We start from the raw sequence: 19,956 nt of genomic DNA, 5'->3' as shown, positions 1-19,956 counted from the left end.
CGCTTACTCATTACCAGGCACTGTTACGACATTTTATATGCATTAACTCATTTAATCCTCACAACGACCCAATGCAGATAGGTACAGTCATCATTCCATTTTACAGATGATGAAACTCAAGCAAGACACCGTAAGTAACTTGTCCAAGATGACAAGCTAATAAATGTTGAAACTGGGATGTCAATCCAGGCAGTCTGGCTCCAGAATCTGTGCTCTCTGGTGTGTTACCACTCTAATATAAACATGCTTCCCTCCTTCAACCTCACATAGCAATATAGCTGTGAGTAGATGTGTCATGTTTATCATATGGCTTCTGACATGCGGCCACATGGCCATACCCCATGTGAGGGGAACAGCCTAAGACCCAATAGCTTTATCCAGGTTTGCTACAGAGAGACATCCTCACTAAGGACAAATGCCCAGAGCGCTCACGTGGCTAACGGGGCTCAAGCAGATGAAGAGGTGGCTGCCACTGGGAAATGATTAAAAATCCAACATTAAACCAAGCTGTACTTAGAGCAGACCTGTTTTAAAGTAGCTTTTCATCAGGGGATTATATTTTCTTCTTGACAATTTCCTTAATGGCGAGAAAGGCTATATGTTGGAAGAACAAAGGAGACCCAAGGGCAAAGAGTAGAAGATTCTCACCAACGAGGGGGCTGGGACGGGGCGGTGGGTGGGGAGGGAGGAGGAAAATTAAACAGGCAGAAGAGAAGATGTACCCCCCTTTTATTCCTATATAATGCTCCAGTGCCTCCCACTCCGACCTTCTCTCCCTGCCTTCTTCTCCGGGGGCACTAACATCAGCCCAGAGCTCATTAAAGTTTAAACAGACTGATCAATACGGACAGAATTGTCCATCTGCAAATTACCAAGCCCTTCATGAATATTTAAGGAACTAAACTAGGAATAGCGAGAAGAGAGAACCCAGGACTTTATTTTTCCCTCTGGAAAAAAACTACAAAAGCATCTCTGTCGTTCCTGATCACCAGGATATAAAACCAGTCGAGTGAAACTAAAAGGGAACAATTCTCATCCAGCATCACTCCTTTTCCCAAGCCAGCAAGCTGACCGCAAACCAAGGCCACTCAAGATAAACGTCTACCTGGCACAACTCAGAGATGCACTAGGCTTGCCTGACTTCCTTCCTTTCTCAGGACCCACCGTGTTCTCAGGCCACTGTGGCTTTGCACATGCAGTTCCCGCTGAACAAAATGAGGTTCCCCTCACTTGTCCACTTGGAAGGCAGGACAGTCCAGTGACTAAGGGTGCAGCACTGGAGTCAGATTGCCTTTCTTACTTACTAACTGCCTTTGTTTCCTCCTCAGTAAAATGAAGGTACCTTTAGAGGGTCGTTGTGAGGATCCGACGGCATAATGCATGTTAACATGTTTTACACAGCACCGGGCACACCTGAGGGCACAGTAGAGGTCATCTACGGTTATCAGTGACGTCTTCACATTCGGTCACATCCGACTGAATCCTCTGTCTACATGTTCTGCATCCTCCATCCTGTCTACCTGGAGCCCCTCAGTGTTGGCCCCTTCCTCAGCTCTAGCCACAGTCACTTTGCTCCCAGCACCTATCACGTTACATCCCAGCTGTCTCTTGGTCTCTGCCATAGACCACGAGCTCCCTAAAGGCAAAGCCTGTGTCTAAAGTTACCCCGACGGTGTCCCTGGCACCAGATGGACACACTACACACACTCAGCAGGTGGGAGCAGGGGAACACGTGTGAGAACGCGAGAGTTGAGGCCATACCTTCGTGACGATGCAGCACGCAGCCCAGATGTCCTCGGAGGACTGCTCGTGGTGGTTGAACTGAGGCGCCCACTGGTTGATTGGCTGGTCTGCGAAAGCCAAGAGGGTGCCCCTCTGGTCCACCAGGGCTGCACGGACACTGCCTGTCCCCACGTCCACACCCACGTAGTAGGTCCCGAGTTCCTGATCTCCGCCGGGCATTGCCGTCCCTCCACCTGCGGGGATCAAGGGCAAAACCACGTGAAGACCAAGTGGGTCTGCAAAGCCAAGCATGGGACAACTTGAAAGTGGAAATGAAGGGATGCAGCTGATGAACTGGTAGCCATTGATTATTTATTCATCCAACAAAACGTTCATTGCTGCCAGTGTGCTAACAGGCACTGAGCTAGGTAGTGGGTGAACAGACAGGCATGGCCTCAGACATGGAGTTTCTGTTCTTGGAAGGGAGTCAGATGGTGAGCATTTACGAACTGCATTAATTATTCAAGCAAAGTCGTGACACTGGGTGAAAAGTGCTATGAGGATAAATAAAGGGTTATAGAGCTGAGAATCTGGAGGCAATAGATATGCATTTTCGTCTCACTGAATTTGAATCGCAACAAGGACAATGCCCATGGCGCTGAAAAGGAACCTCATCTGCCCAGTCGGCCATTCATTCAAAAAACTATCTACTGAGCACCTATTATGTGCCAACAAGCACTGTAAAAAGTACATACAGCCCCTCTACTCACTACGACTCTACAAGGTGAGACTATTTTTTTCTTCCAGTTTTATTGAGATATAACTGACATAGAGCACTGTATAAGTTTAAGGTGTACAGCATAATGATTTGGCTTTCATACATTAAGAAGTGATTATCACAATAAGCTTAGTGAATATTCATCATCTCATAGAGATATAAAAGTAAAGAAACAGAAAAACAAATTTGTGTGGTGAGGTATCTTAGGATTTACTCTCTTAACTTTCATATATAAATACAGCAGTGTTCATTCTATTTATCACGTTGTACATTATATTCCTAGTATTTAGTTATCTTACAACCGGAAGTTTGTACCTTTTGACTGCCTTCATCCAATTCCCCTCTCCCCCTGAAGGTGAGTATAGTTAAAAATCTATTTTACAGGTGACTAAGATGAGACGCCAAGAGATATGTAACTTTTCTCTTAATGCTAGGTCCACACACTTAAGAACAGTAAATGCACATTGATGCATTTTATACTGATGGGCAAATAGGTCTCTGAGAAGTTAAGAGATTTAGCCAGCACCACTCAAGTGCAGCCTGGACCCAAAGTCCCACAATCTGTCTCATGTCCCTTCCTTTCCTTCTTAGCAGCTTGCGATACAGGTTTGGAGAAGAGGTAAATATACTGCAGCCGTGTCAGGAAGTGACTGGGAATTGGGAAGGAGCCTCGAGGGAGACAGGATCAGGAACTTGTTAGACAATCTGTTTTCTTTACAGACCCCTTGTGAGTTACAAGGAAATCTGACCAGAGAACACTCAGGAATTCCTTGGCCTTCACTGCCGCTCTGAGTCCCTCTGGTCAGATTAGCCCCCACGACACAGACATCTCACAGAGGCTTTCATTTTCCAGATTGGCCTTTTAAAGAATAAGAACAAGCCCCCAAGATACCCATGCTGGTGAACATGCTACAACTCCCCAGGTGAGCTCGGGGCGGCCTCAGCGCCCAGAGTCTAATTTCAACCGCAGCAGCGTTCTGCACCCTTCCACTTCAAAAAGGTAATGTTTCCTTGGCAAGGTCACACCTGGGAATTCTAAAATGAAGTCAGCCAGCAGATGTTCCATTAAAGCTTCCTGGATATTTATCCCAGTCAAAAACAGCTTCATTAAGAGTGATAGCTTCTGACTTGATCACGAAGATTTCCCAAAGGTGTGTGGCCCCCTTTGGTTCACGGGCAGGTGTAGAGGCCAATGGGGAATCTGTAGTTAAGAACATGTGCTACCTTCACCTGAGCTCCAGAGAGCAACTCTCAGGCTCCAGCCTTAATGCCTTCTCATCTCCTCGCCCGGATGACCAGTGGCACCAGTTTTCAAACCATGCATTCCTTCAAGCATCCGAAAGGGGTATCTTTCCTTCAAGCCAGTACTCGGAAAAACTGAAATAAAACAGGTCAAAGCAGAGCTGCTCTGTTTGAAGCAAAGATCACCCTTGCCTGGCCCTCTACCCTCCCCCCAGCAATCGCTCTGCTGGGTCCTTCCTCAGGACTCAGGACGGCTGAAAACCATTGGCTGAGGCCCTCTGCACGGCATCCCAGGCCCTCCAGGAGCTGCCCTCTGCCTGCTGTCCAGCCACATCTACCTCAGTCCTGCCCATTCTCACACCAAGCTCCAGACACCCTGAACCCCTCGCAGGACCGCAGGTGTACCGCACTGCTATAGGACTGTCTCCACTTCATACTTCTCTTCCCTTCCTACTTCCTTCCTCTCTCGTGTGCCTGCTGACTTTCATTTTACGATCCAGCTCAACCACCACCTCTTCAGGGAAGACTTCCTTGCCTCTCTCCATGCCCTGGTGCCACCAGAGTACTGTGTCCCTACTTTCTTTTCAAACGTTTTAAAAACCACTCTGTGAATTTTTTGTTTCTGTGTCCGTCTCTCTTACTGGCCTGAACCTGAAGAAAGGAACTGATTGATTTCTGGATCTCCAGCTCCTACAGTTTCTATATCCCCAAACCAGTACAGTGTCTGGTACATAACTGGTTTTCAATAAATGTTTACGGAATGAACACCTAAATCAGTGAATCCATAGAAAACAAGAATCAACAGGTTCATGCTTTAATGCTTTAATAGTTTGGATTCCTAGGTTTGTACTTATCTGCACTAGTGTTTTTCCTTGATTCTAATCTCTGTATGCTTCATCCATCCAATTAACGAATACTTATTGGATGCCTTCAACTACACTTTATTAATTCGAAGACACTCATTTTTTTCACATTTAGCTTCTTCAAAATTAGTGACTCAGCAATCAATGGCATCTTACAACTAATCAGTAGCATGTTCTTTCCTTCTTAGTGGTATATGAAATAATGATGCAATGATGCATCTTGCAATCAATGACTGATATTCAAAGAAATGCAGATTGTGCCAGACACCAGGCACCCTGCTAAGAGCTGAGGATACAGTGAAGGACAAAATAGGACAGTGCCATGGCTCAGATCTTCCTCGGTTTCTTTATCTGCAAAGAGGAGGAAGACTGACCGGGCTAGCTGTTCCACCTCCCCGAACTGACCACATACACATCCTCTTGCTGTACTCGGGATTCCTTCTCTTAGCTTCCCACTGTCACCACTTGGAAGGGCCCAGGGATGCTGCTCCCCAACCCTGATCCTGACAGGCCAACAACTCTCTGTCCTTGGCTAGAACTTTCCAAGATTATTCTAAACACTGGAGGGAGAAACAAGGGGGAAAACACAGGAAATGAAGAATCTATACAAACATTCTAGATTACACAGACCTGGCCAGCCATCATCCAGGCTTCTCTGTACTCCTGCCAGCGCCAGTGACAAAAGGATCCCCCAGGGGGCTGGCCCAGCTCCTCAGGCCTGGCTCCCTCACTTTTGACTGTCTTCCTCTACAAGGAATTCCTCATCTTACCACCCACTACCCAGACATCCTGATTTACTTCCAATAAAATCCAAAGAGGCAGATTTCCACTCTGCAGCTGACTCAGGGCTTCCCCCAGCTCTGGGTTTTGGACCCATCTCTTGGCTAAACAGGAAAGAGCCCATCCTTTGGGAGAACCCACACACACACACACACACACACACACACACACTTGCATGGAGACTGGAGCTTTGCCATTAGACATTAACTCCAGTGTTGTCTGGACCACAGCTGTATCCCCAGTGCCAGCCCAGTGCCTGGCACATAGCACGAACTCACCAAGTCTCTGAGACTCAGTGGACACCTTTAAAACCTATCTTTAGGGAAATAATAAAAGGTACAAATTTACTGTGTATCCGATGCTTTGCTAAGCAGCTTGCTTACATTCTTAATCCACTTTTTATCCTGACATCGACCCCTGAAGATAATTACTGTTATCATCCCCATTTTACTGATGAGGAAAACGAGTCCTAGACTAGTTAATAACTTGCTCCAGTGTGTCATATAACTCACAAGGGATGGAGTTGAGAGCAATCTCATTCCCTCTGGCTCCCAAATCCCTAACCATTCTCAGGAATGATACACTGCCTGATACCCTCCATTTAGTAAATGCCCATTTGCCAAGGATTCTGCTAGGTATTCCTGCCTACTCTGTCTACAACTGGCTAACTCAGAACTCAGGCTGCCCACCTTCAGAGACTGACCCTTCCTCAACACCAGGTGGCCTCTCTCTGGCAAACTACCTACTTCTAGACCATTTAACTGAGACATCAGTTGGGAAGAGAGTCAAACCCACGGGAACAAGGGCATCATACCCTCCCTGCACTGTTCGCACAGACCTCCCAGTTCATGTTTTTGTAAGAAATAGATCCTAATTAAATATTTCAAGTTCACCATGTTTCCCATTACTATAGTTTTAAGTGATCTCTTTATGATTGTTTCCACACCTGGACCCTGAAAGAAGGGAAACAAAGAAGTTCAAGCCCTTAGGCAGCTTCCCTGAAACTCAACCCTGTGAGTTATAAAAACTCTGCCAGAGGAGTTTCTGCAACTCAGATTCTTTGTCTCCCCTTTCTGTGCCCTTTGTTCCTGGGTCATAGGTACTCTCTGCTGTGTCCTAGACTCCAAACTGTATTCCAGTTCCTCTTGGCCTCAAAGAAATAAAGTAACTGCAAAATGGAAAACATTATTCCCTTTTCCAATTTGTTTTTTTAAAAAAGGATTAGGATCCTCCCACATGCCTGGCACTTTTATACATTTGTTCATATCTTCTGACTGAAACCCAGTCAAGCTGGTAACCCTATCACCATTTTATACCTTGGTGGGATGGGGAAATTTGCCCTGAGTACCACAAACAGTAAACAACAGCAGCACCTGCATTTGAACCCTGGCCTCTTAAGGCAGTAATTAGGGCTCTTTCCACATACCAACCTAAAAGTGAAAACCAAATCCTTCAAAATCTTCTTCAATATCAACAACAAAGGCAGCAACAACTAGCATTTATTAAACTCTGCTCTGCAAATCGCCCACCCGATTTTGTGATTTCACTTCACCTTTGTAACAACCCCGTGTGGTTGGCACTATGAGCCCATCTTCCAGCTTAGGAGATTGAGGTTCTCAGCAATAAAGCTATTTAACGTCATAGAGCACAAAACCAGAGGAGCTGGGACTCCAGGCCAGGACGGTATGGCTCCAGAGCCCAATGGGTGAATGCTGAGAGTCAGGACATTAGTTCCAATTCATTCATTTCAGTCAAAGATAAATTCTCTAAGAAGAAAAACAACTAATAGGGAATATAGGGAGGCTGGTCAGACAGAGAAATAAGGACACAGATTGTGAAGGCCAAGAGAAAAGAAAAGCTACAGGGAGAAATTCAAGCTGGCTGCACACACGTCCCGAGCCTTACCTAACTTTTCAGTCTACAGGAGGCTCCGAAGGGCAGAAACAGCCTCCCAGCCAAGTCCCCAGCGCAGACTGGACTGGCTTTTGGCCCCCGTTCACGATCAAAAGACTGCTCTTATGATAAATATTTATGCGGCTTATTAAATAATAGCCTTTACAAATATTATTAGAAATGTGCCACAGAAAACCACAGGCTTCACGGCTGATTCTTTAACAAACATGCAAGCTGCTCAAAGGCAGCGTGAGAAAAGGAAAGAGGGTCACAGACACGGGAGGCTGTTCTCTGCACAACTATCCCAGAGATTCTAAGGGGTCATGTTCAAACACCGGTGCTGAAAACCAACCTTTGGGAATTGTTCTCTTGTATTTTCCTCCGTGTCTTCCCCTAAGTGACCAAAGACCAGTAACAATGTTTCCTAAGACTACAAGGCTCCAAAGTCGATGAGCTTACCTGCAGTCCTATTTCTTAAAGGGCTACTCCTCCAGGACTGACTTGGAAACAGTGTCTGCAAATACAGCGTCCCAGGGACCTGGGAGGGAGCTCAATATCCTCTCTTGACTTTGATCTTTGGCCTTGGCTGGGAGCTCAAGTACACGAGACCCACACAATTTTTTTTTTTTTATTTAGTTATATTGCAATCAGGGGGTTGGGAGGTTTGGGAAGAAAAAGATAAGCAATGAGTACGCTGGTCAACTTTAGTCTCCTTGACAGAAGGAACTAAATACCACTTTAAACAACTCGCACATGCTCTAAGATGGAGAGAAAGTTCGGGATGGGAAGGAAAGCGCTAATCTGGCAATAATATCTGGTTCTCCACTGGCTTTACCAAAAATACACATGGGAGAAAAACTACAGCTTCTTGACAGGTACTTCTCTTAAAGTGAAAGGCTGTCTCCTGCAGCTCCAATCTCATTGTATTCTTTGAACAATTAACTAGGATTGTATAACCGAAGTGCCCAGCACAGTGCCTGATGTATGGTACATGCTCAGTAAATGGCAGCAACTATTAGGACTATTAACATGTGCCAACCTTCCCTTTCACCATCAAATCACCTCTGGACACCTGCAATCACTTAATATGCATGATCTATACCTAGGTATTCTCACCGTGTCTAACAGCTCAAATTCCAGTAAACAAATGTTAAGTGCTTTCTCTGTGCCAGGACACTAGGAATAGGAAGCTGAAAAATATATCATTTCTGATTTTAAAGAGCTGACAATTTAATGTAAGAAGCTGATTTTTGAAAGTCAAATAGTGATGCCTCAAGTTATGCCTTGTTGATGTACTTCAAGCTCAACCTAATGCACCTGGTAATATTACACATGGCAGTAAGGTGTCTCCAGATTGCCACCAGAATCTTAGCTATACTCTTGTAGCCAAGCATCTTATTCCAACTCCACCTTTCTCTGCAGAATACAGAGATGTTAGTTGGTAAAAGAAGTACCAGTTTATTGTTTTCATCACCGTTCCAATCATTGGATCAGAAACCCAGTATTTTTCAGGATGTTGAGGATCTTCATGCTTGGGACTGAGCCCATTTTTAAAGACAAATACGAGGTAACTGGAGGAGGGATATGGTATTAAATCAGACAGAAGAATGGCTGGCTGTCCTTTTAAATTCAAAGATGGATTCCAACAGGCAGAAAAGGCAAAACTCACCAAATCCTCATGCCTGCCTCACCATGTGGCAGCCACAGGGATCAATTCTGAGGCAGTCCTGGATGGTGGTCAAAACCCACCACCCTCCAAGAGCCACACAGGCAACAGCACGACAGCTGACGCAAAGAAAACACAAACCCCAACCATGCTGAGGCCAAATGCACAGTATAGGCCCTAACAAAATCATGGATGGAAAATCTGACACATCAAATGACATCCCCAAACTCCAAAAACAAACATCACCTCAAAGCAAATTAAACTTTGAGTCTCCCATGTCCTCTTCCATAAAACCTTGCTTACGCTCTCTTCTCTTCAATACTTGTGAGCCAATAAAGCAGCTCCTGACTTGTTAAAATGCCTTCCAAGCCCTTTAATAGCCCTACCAAGCTATTCTCTTTGCAGAGAAAGGGAGAGGGGGGCCCACATTTATGACACGCACCCTTCCCCCATTTACAGGGGAGGACACTCAAATCCTGAGAGGACCGGTACCCAGTGGATGGTCACGACGCCTGGAGAGGAAGAAGGCTGTACTCAAATTCAGGTTTGTCTAAGCCAGAGCAGGACTCTTATCCATCCCTGAAATGACCTGGCTTTCCTTCCCTAACCAAGCTGCTTTCATCCTGGACACACTCAGAACACAATTACAAGTCTGTTCATCCTGTGAAAACTTCTCAGACACTCAACCATCAGAAACGCCCCCTCCATGCTCTGATTAATAACAACCACCTATGTCACTATAAATGCTACTGTGAGAAACATTAGATATTAACTGAGAATGTTCTGCCCCCTACTTCCTTCTACCTGGAGACAAGCACAGCATGTGTCACGCAGTAATAGGGGAATTCCTGGGCTGTGAGGGAGGGAGAAATTATTAATGTATAAAATAGTCAAATACCTTTTGAAATAAAAAGCCTCTAAAAATTCTCTGTCCCTGGAGAGTTCTAGAAGCACCATCAGCAAGCCTCTCTTGTGTGTGAAGCACTGCACCCCTTCCCAGGTCAATCATCCTCCTTGACCCAGAGCCCCATTCCCACAGATATATGCACGGAGGGGAGAAGAAAGATGGGGTCTATCTTTCACAAACCCAATTCACAGCCTGAGTTCACTAAAAGCCAAAGCCTGAATCTGATAGCCTCTTACTCTCATGCCAGGACCCTGGAAGCAGAAAAGTGGCAGAACAGACACAGAGAGAGCCAGGGCTGGTGTCCTGGTTCTAAATGCAAAGTTATTATAATTTAACCCCATAAGCCAATTACAAAGCTACGCACATAATAGGGAAAATTACAGGCAAACTTAGTGATTTTTTATTGTTAAGTGGACTCTTCTTTGTAATACACGAATTCCTACTTCTCTTGGAGTTCTGACAATTTGTTAAATATATATGTAGTTTCTCTCCCTCTGTCACTTTCTTCTCCAAGAGGTTGCTGTTGATTTGTTGACATAATTAACTATAAAATGATATTCTACAGAACTAATCAGACCTTCAAAGCAATGTCATTATCATTAGCATATTGGTCCAAATCCACAGCTTTTCACAGAAAGTCACTCAAATAAAAACAACAGAAGAACCCACCAACCTTGATGACTGCTGTCAGACTTCGGTAAATTCAGGAACGGCTCAGGGCAGTACAGTATTAGGTAGAGCAACAAAATCCAGTGTCTGCACCATCTTGCAAAACTCCTCCCTTGAAGACAGTGCCCAGCCTGAGGCCGGCTGAGGCCTCTGGTCTAGTCTTGTGTTTACCTATTTATCAAGAATGGCCAGGTGGCTTCAAGGCCCAGGGTGAAAGGCCTAAAGAATGAGTTACTGGAAGATTATTGGACAGCTTGCCCCTCCAGAAACACGCCCTGTTAAAATTGCCAAGAGCTACACTGTAAGCTTTAACACCATCAGTACTGCCTCTGCCCAAAGTAAGGCCCAAGTTCTTTCTTTGGCCCACAAGGCCCTCAAAGCTATGGCTCTGCCTGAGCCTCTCACCTTACCTCCCTGCCTCCTCCCTGACTGCAATCCCTGAGGCTCCAACTCTACAAAGCTACAAGCAATCCCTCAAATGAAGGTTTGGTGCCTCTGTTCATACTGTTCTCTCCTCCTGTGACGCAGGAAATACAAACTTGTAGTTCATAGAAAAAGACATACAATGCATACATGTGAACCTTTAGCCTCACAAATAATGGAGGAAAATGCAAATCAAAACAATACTGAGATATAATCGTACACCTTAAAAAATGGGCAGAAAATGAAAATGCTAGTACCTATCTTTGGCAAGAGTCTGGGGAAAAAGGCAGTTTCAGACACTTTTAGCGGGAGAATAATTGGTTCAACCTCCTTTCTGTTTTCAAAATCTACCCTTTTACCCAAGAGTTGAACTTCTAAGAATTTATGTTCTAAGAATTTAAGATTGGCTCATCTAAAAGACGTATACAAAAATGTCCATTAAAAAAAAAAAAATGTCCATTTCAACTTTTTTTTTTTAAAGGCAAGGGCACACTCACAAAAACCCTGGAAACAAATTCAATGTCTATTTATAGGGGAATTGCTAAAACTGATACAGAAGCAGCTGTTAAAAACAAGGAGGAGCTAAAGAAAATTGCTAATTATATGTTATTAAGTAAAAAAGCAAGTTCTGAGACACCACAGTATGAACGCATTTGTATTAACTCTGTAAAGAGGAAAAGCAACAGTGGTTCTCAAACTGTGATCTCCAGAGGCGCAGCAACAGCATGACCAGGTGACATGTTAGAAATGCAAATTCTCAGGCTCCAGCCGAGATCTACTGATTCAGAAACTCTGGGGAGGGCGGCTCACATCTGTCAGGCTACCCTGACAGACGCTAAAATTTGAGAACCACTGTATTGTATAAGGACCTAACATACAAAACTTCAGGAAGAATATGCAAAAGCCTGCTTACTGCAGTGACATCTAGGGAAAAGAAATGCAGTGGAAGCTTGAAGGGCAATTTTTAACTTCCCCTCTCTGTGCTGTTTGAATTTTCACAATACGCAGCTAGTACTATAATAATAAGAAAGATCCTCGTACTGAGTTGAGTTCTGCTTTATATGGCTTCCACCCTCTAGTCCTCATTTTTATCCCACGGGATCAGCCAAACCACCTAACCTCTTTTAGGTGAGCTATCCCTTCAAACGTTTTAAGATGACTCTCATGACCTCCTGAGTTTTCCTTCCTCTTTGCTATATACTTTTAGTTCCTATAACTGCCCCTCCATGCCGTGGCTTTTCCTAAAATAAAGAGGGAGGAAGAAGGGATACGGGGCACTTGGTACATTTAACAAGAATGATCTTCAGATACCCATGTTCCCACATGATGCTGTGTGGAGATGAGGGAAGCTGGGCTAGTAGCCCACCGTGAGCACACAGCAGGTTTTCTCTACCTTCCTGGAGGCCCCCCAGATGCAACACATGTTGGGACAAATCAGTAGCCCATCCAGCCCAATACCCAACCTCGGACACTAACATCAGAACAACTTGTTCAGGAGAAAAGGGAAGGGGAGCTGGGTGTCTTCACAAAGTGCCTTTGAAGGTGGGCTTTGAGGTAGCCCTCTTCAAATACCCTACTCTTCCTTTAATAGGTCCCTAGAAATTAGTGTTATCTATTAATATGTCCTGTCAATATGTATCTTCACATGAATCGCAATGTTTCTCAAACTCACATTTTGTGCCAACCCTCGTCTTGGATCAACAGATTTTGCGTGAGCATTTACTCTCTTCCAGGACTGGTACTAGCGACTTAGTAGACAGCTTTGCTGATCCTCCCAACAACTTCGGAGGGTCCTCAACCCAGAGGTGGGGTAACTAAGGTTCTGTGCATTTAGGTCACTTGCCCAATGTCACAGAGTCAGTAAAAAACAGAGAGGATCTTCAACCCCGTGCTCTGTCCACTATGTCACATGATGATTTAAAACAGCCGAACAATAGCCACACTCTAATATCAAAGTTGGCCACATAATTCTACAATCCCAGAATTTGGTAAACTACATTGAGTTTGGTGTATATAAATCATGCTTGATTTTATAATTTGCCTTCTCAACTTTCATCCCCCATAGCTGATCAGTAACTGAGTCCTTTCTTAATCTCTTCATCCCATGGCCAGTGTAGCAGAATTCAAGATACTCAGATCTCAGCCTGGTCTGCAACAGATTTCAGTATAACTCAGCCCAAAATCCAGATTGCCCAAGGGATTGGCAACACATACATTTAGCCTGAATGATTTCTACTTTATTTTTCCACTCTGCCTAAACCCAGCCCACACACGCAGCACTGCATATGTACCTGCTGTATGAACTCTGCTTCATTTTGTCATCCATGTTGTTAAGAACTTTCTAAATAATTTAAGTTGATGAAGGGGTTATAGGACCTCCAGGGTCCTATATAAATCCCTTCCTCACAACCTCAAATAGTCCCTTTTAAAATTTTCTTCAAATATTCCAGTTGAGGACCTCCACTTCTAGCCAAGATGGAGTAACAGGCACCATATTTACCTTCCCACCTAAAACAACTAAAATAATGAATACAGGAAACAAAGGTTCTCGGGACACTGGACATCAGGCAACAAACTACAGTGATCTCAAAGAGATGGGGAAAAAATGAGGTATCCTAAAACTGCTCAAACTTAATGCCTGGGACAGAGGACACAGAAGAGGAAATCCATACCAAGCCCTGCAGTTTCCCGAATTGAGGAGCCAGAGCTAGAGGTCTAAGTAGAACAAGGAGGCTAGAATTCTTGGGGCAAAGTACAAGACAGGAAAGAGCTGCACAGGAGGATGTGCTCCTTAAGTATTCAGGAGAGTACCAATCACTGTATGTATGTGAGGAAACTATCTGAGCCAGAAGCACTCGAAAGGATCACAGAGAACAATCACTGGACTTCACACAGGGCCATGAATAGTGCCTATTCACACCAGCCAGTGTGGAAAACCTCATAATTAACAGGGCATGGGGTAGAGTACACAGAAGGGTTTTACCTCAGCAGTGAAGAAGAATTAGCCCTACTCAACAAAGCTTAAAGCAAGACTCAAAAGGATCGAACTGTTTCCAAATAACTTACACATGCCCCAAAACAAAGCTCAAGTGTATTTATAGAAATACAAAAAATATCTAGCACTGAAAAAGGTAAAATACATAATGTCTGATATTCAACCAAAAATTACCAGGCATGCAAAGAAGCAGGAAAATACTACTAAAATGAGAAAAATCAATGGACACTGACCTAGAATTGACACATTTGATAGAACTAGTAGACGTAGATATTAAAACAGCTATCATACCTGAATTTCATATGTTCAAAAAGCTAAAGGAAAGAGTGAACTTAAAAGTTCACACATGCAAGATTTCAAAAAAGACTCAAGTTGGAATACTAGAAATGAAAACTAAAATGTTTGAGATGAAAAGTTAACTATATGAGATAACACAGAAGAAAAGATTAGTAACCTTCAAGACACAGTAATAGAAACTATCTAAAATATAACACAGAGAAAAAAAGATTTTTAAAAAATAAACAGAGCATTAGTGAGCTGTGGAAAAATTTCAAGTGGCCTAATATATGTGAAATGGGAATACCTGAAAGAGAGAACAAAGAAGGGACCAGGAGAAATATATGAGACATAATGGACACAAATTTTCCAAATCTGATGAAAACTATAAACCCATATAATCAAGAATATCGATGAACCCCAAGCACAAGAAATATAAAGAAAACTAAACCAAGAAACATCATAATTAAATTGTTCAAAACCAATGATAAAGAGAAAAACTTAAAAGCAGTCAGGGTGGGGGGTGGCAGATTATGCAAAAAAGAAAAAAAACCCATGAGAATGACAATGGATTTCTTATCAGAAATAATGCAAGCTATGAGACAGTAGAGCAAGATCTTTGAAGGACTAAAAGAAAAAAACTTTATATCTAGAATTCTTTATGCTGTGAAAAAATCTTTCAAAACTAAAGCTGAAATAAAGACTTTATCAGACATATCAAAGATGACATAGCAAAATTCACCACCAGCAGAACTGCACCACAAGAAGTGGGGAAAAGTAATATCACATGGAAATCTGGATCCATAAAATGGAAGGAAGAGCATAAAGGTAACTATGTGGTACATATAAAGACTTCTAAAAATTTTTTGAATGTCTTAAAAAGACAATTGCTTAAAACTAAAATAATAACCATGTATTGTGGGGTTTAAAACATACGTGGAAGTAAAATATACAACATAAAATAGCAGTAGCACAAAGGCTATGAGGCAAGAATTAGAAATACATTGTTATATGGCTTTATATTACATATGAAGTGGTATAATACCACTTGAAAGTTGACTCTGATAAATTAAAGCTGTACACTATAAACCTTAAAGCAACCACTAAAATAATATCTGAAAAAAGGATATGCCTAATCAGCCAATAACGGGGGAAAAATGGAATTAAAAAAAAAATTAATCTAAAAGAAGACAAAAAAAAGAGAGAAAAGAGACCAAAAAACAGATGGAACAAATAGAAAAAAAAAAGCAAGATGATATGTTTAAAACATACCATATGAATTACATTATATATAGTCTAAACACCCTAATTAAAAAGCAGAGATTGTCAGGCCTTGCTTTATTACCCAGTCTAACTAACTATATGTTGCCTATAAGAAGCCCACTTTAAATATAAGGAGACAAATAGGTTAAAAAGCAGAAGAAGGAAAAAGATATACCATAAAAGAGCAATCAAAAGAAACCTGAAGTTCGCTATATTAATATAACACTAAGTAGATTTTAAAGCAAAAATATTATCAGGAATAATGATTAAGTAACTATCGGAGCAAAACATATCATCAGAAATTATGAAATAATAAAGGGGATGATTCACCAAGATGACCTAAAAATCCTAAATATTAATGCACATAATAACAGAGCATCAGAATACATAAAGCAAAATCTGATAGAACTGCAAGGAGAAATGCATATGTCTACAATTATCATGAGAAAATTAAATATGTCACTCAATAATTGGTAGAACAGATAGACAGAAAATCAGCAAGTACATAAAACTTAAGAGTAGTCAATGAAGCTGCCTAATTGACATGTAAAAAGCACTCTATCCAACAAGAGCAGACTACACATTCTTTTCAAGTGTACGTGGAACATTTACCAAGACAGACCACATTCTGAGCCATGACCAAGTCTCAAAATGTTAAAAGGATTCAAGTCATACAAAGTACTCTCTGTGACTACAGTGGAATTAAAAGTCAGTAATAGATATGTGGAACATCCTCAAATATTTGGAAACTGAATAACACACTTCTATATAACCATAGGTCAAAAAGACATTAAAAACAACTAGAAAGTATATTCACTGAATGAAAATAAAAACAGCAAAAGTTGTGGGATGCAGTTGAAGCAATACTTAGAAATCTACAGCATCAAATGCCTATCTTAGAAAAGTCTCAAGTAAATGACCTTAATTTCCACCTTAATAAATTAGAAAGAAATGAGTAAGAGGAACCCAAAGTTAACAGAAGAAAGGAAATAATAAATTTTAGAGCAGAAATCAATAAGTTAAAAAAGAAAAGGAAAACAATAAAGAAAATAAATGAAACCAAAAGCTGGCTCTTTGAGAAGATCAATAATACTAATAAATTTCTGGCCAGAACGATCAAGAATATAAAGAGAAAAGAGACAAATAACCAGTCTTAGGAATGAGGGAGATGAAATTACAACAGATTCTATAAATATTAAAATGATAATAAGGGGATATTATGAGCAACTTAGATGATATGTACAAATTCCTTGAAATACACAAACTATCAAACCTCATTCAAGGAGAAACGGATAATCTGAATAGTCCTATATTATTAAATCAATTGACTTCTCCTTCTCCCCCATAAAAAAACTCCAAGCCCAAATGGCTTCACTGATGAATTCTACTAGATATTTAAGAAAAGAAATAATGGCAATTCTACACAAACGCTTACAGAAAACTGAAAAGAAGGAAATACTTGCCTGTTCATTCTATGAGGCCAGAATTATCTTGATAACAAAACTTAAAATACAAGGAAAGAAACTATATCAGTACCCATCATTAACACAGATGCAAATATTCTTAAAATTTTAGCAAACAGAACAGAATCCAACAAAATATAAAAAGGATAACATAGGTCCTGGCCACGTAGGATTTATCTCAGGAATACAAAGTTAATTTAACATTCCAAAAAAAAAATGAATGTAATTAATCATATTAAGAGTCTTTGAAAAATGATCTCAAGTTACAGAAAAAAGCAACTGACAAAATACAATACCCATTCCTCATTTAAAAAGAAAAAAGAAAAAAAGAAAAAACCCTTTCAGCAAAGATGGAATAGAATGGAACTTCCTAAACCTGATAAAGAGCTTCTACAAAAAATATACAACTAACATCATAAATCATAATGCTGAAGAAATGAATGCTTCTCCCTAAGCTCAGGAACAAGGCAAGACATTTGCTCTCATCACTTCTACACAACACCGAGTGGAGATTCTAGCCAGCGCACTGTAGCAAGAAAAATAAAAGACATCCTCATTGAAAGGAAGAAGTAAAACTGTCTTTATTCACAGATAACATGATCACATAAAGAATATGATGGTACCCACAAAGAAGCTATTAGAACTAATAAGTCAGTTAGCAAGATGGCAGGATACATGATCAATATACAAGTGGTAACAAACAATTGAAAGTTGAAATCTAAGAAGACAATACTGTTTACAATAGCATCAAAAAATGTGAAATACCTACAGATAACCTGACAAAGACCCATCTACTGAAAGCTAAAAAACACTGCTGAGAGAAATTAAGGAAGACCTAAATAAATGAACAGATATACTGTGTCCATGGGTCAGAACACTCAATATTTAAGAAGTCAATTCTCTCCCCAAATTAATGTATAGATTAAATGAAGTTCCAATTCAAATCTAAACAGGCCTTTATTTTGAATCTGACAAAATGACTGTAAAACTGATATGGAAATGTAACAGATGCAGAATAACCAATATAACTTTTAAAAAGAACAAAGTTGAAGGACTTATACTACCTGACTTTAATACTTATTGCAAAGCTACAGTCATCAAAACTAAGTGGCACTAGCATTAAAACAGACAAAGAAATCAATGGAACAAAATAAAACATCCAAAAATGAGCCCACATATACACATGGTAAATTGATTCTGATCAAAGGTACAAAGATAATTCAATGGAGAAAGGATAGATTTTTTAGCAAATGGTGCTGGAACAACTGATACCATATGAAAAAAATAAACTTTGTCCACATCTGGTCCTACAGGTTAACATGAAATGGATCCTGGATTTAGTGTAAAATAAAAAATAAAGCTTCTTAAAAAAAAATAGAAAATATTTGAGATCTCAGGCTAGGCATGATTTCTAAGATACCAAAACCATGATCCATAAAGGAATAAATTGATAAAATAGACTTTATCAAAATTACAAATTGATAAATTAGACTTCAGCAAAATTAAGAACTCTGCTTTTCAAAAGACACTGCTGAGAAAATGAAAATATAAGCCACGAAGTGGGATAAAATATTTGCAAATCACAGCTGTGATAAAGAACTTATTAATGAGAATATATATAAAAACCTCTTGAAAGTCAATAAGGAAACAAACAGCCCATTTTTAAAAAGTGGACAAAAGATTTAATAAACCCTTCAGCCAAGAAGATATATGAAATATATACAGGGAAGTAAGCAACATGATAAGAAGTTTGAAATTATTAGTCATTAGGGAAGTGCACAATAGAACCCCATGAGAGGATTCCACATTATTAGAATAGCTAAAACTTAAAAGAGTGATCACACCAGTTGGACCAAGTGGAATCACTTTGAAATACGGTTTGGCTGTTTCTTAACAAGTTAAATATACACCTACCACGTGAACTAGCCGTTCCACTTTTAAGTATTTAACTAATAGAAATGAAGGCCGTACAAAGACATTTATACAAATATTCATACCAGCTTTATTTGTAGTAGCCAAAAAGCAGCAAATAATCCAAATGTCCATCAATGGGTTAGTGGATAAACTAAATATGGTATAGTTGTACTCAGAAAAACAAAAAACTATGTATGCACACATAACCTGCATAAACTCAAGAGGATTATGCTAAGGAAAAGCCACCGCACACAAAAGATACATATTGTATGACTCCACAGATAAAATCCTTAAAAAGTTTAAATAGTGACAGAAACAACTCACTGGTTCTTGGAGGGATTAGAAAGGGGCATGAGCAATCTTTGGGGGTATTAGAAATGTTCTTTATCTTGATTGTAATGATGGTTTCATGGATAAATACATATGTTGAAACTTCTCAAATTAGACACTTTATATATGTACAGTTTACTGTATGTCAAGTATACCTCAATAAAGCTGTTGAAAAATATCCTAGTGGGGAATGCCTTTTCTTTCCTGTGGTACCTTGACTGCTACATCCTTTCTTCATCCCCTACATTCAATCAGTAATTAATTCCTAACCATTCTATTCTAATCTCTCTCCTCTAGTCCCATAGCTACTACACTAACCCATCTCTCACCTGCATTATAATAGCGTCTCTCCAGTCTTCACCACTGCAATTCATTCTCCACCCTGAAGCCAGAATTAACTTTCTAAAACACAAATCTGAGAGTGTCACTTCAATAGCTGCTGCTGCTCTGGAGATGCATTTCAAACTCCCTTAACCTGATTCACCTGACCTTCCCTCATCTGGGCTTTTCACTCTTCCCAACCTCCTTTCTGGTGATTTCCCCTTACCTTTTCCGGTCCGCCCATACTAATCAACAATGCACCAGACTTGCATAGCTTTGCCCATGCTGTTCCAAGTCAGATAATCCCCTTTCCTCTGTCTTTCTCCAACCCAATCACACCGATGCTTTGCAACTCAACTTGGGTATTATCTCCTCTGATAAGTTTTCAATAAAAGCCTATTTTGGGCCATTTGGACTTCTCTCAACTCCTGAGAATTTTTTTTTTTTAATT

At 40.9% G+C, this 19,956-nt stretch overlaps 1 protein-coding gene across 8 annotated transcripts in view; it reads right to left on the bottom strand.

Moving 5' to 3' along the window:
* Nucleotides 1-19,956, bottom strand: part of FGGY (FGGY carbohydrate kinase domain containing) — a 434,091-nt gene that overhangs the window by 412,115 nt on the left and 2,020 nt on the right. For 4 of the 8 annotated variants that reach the window (XM_057531691.1, XM_057531661.1, XM_057531696.1 and 1 more), the window contains exons 1-2: nucleotides 7,631-7,679; nucleotides 1,762-1,976 (exon numbers count right to left, since the gene is read on the bottom strand). In XM_057531691.1, the coding sequence (XP_057387674.1) occupies nucleotides 1,762-1,962 (201 nt within the window). In that variant the 5' untranslated portion in view covers nucleotides 1,963-1,976; nucleotides 7,631-7,679. Of the gene's footprint in view, nucleotides 1-1,761; nucleotides 1,977-7,630; nucleotides 7,680-7,737; nucleotides 7,798-10,524; nucleotides 10,645-19,956 lie in introns of those variants that run through there. The other 4 variants (XM_057531675.1, XM_057531680.1, XM_057531672.1 and 1 more) reach the window with 4 other exon arrangements.

The sequence above is a fragment of the Balaenoptera acutorostrata genome, chromosome 1, assembly GCF_949987535.1.
Source record: "Balaenoptera acutorostrata chromosome 1, mBalAcu1.1, whole genome shotgun sequence".
NCBI lineage: Eukaryota > Metazoa > Chordata > Mammalia > Artiodactyla > Balaenopteridae > Balaenoptera > Balaenoptera acutorostrata.
This window is presented reverse-complemented; position numbering and strand designations above follow the sequence as displayed.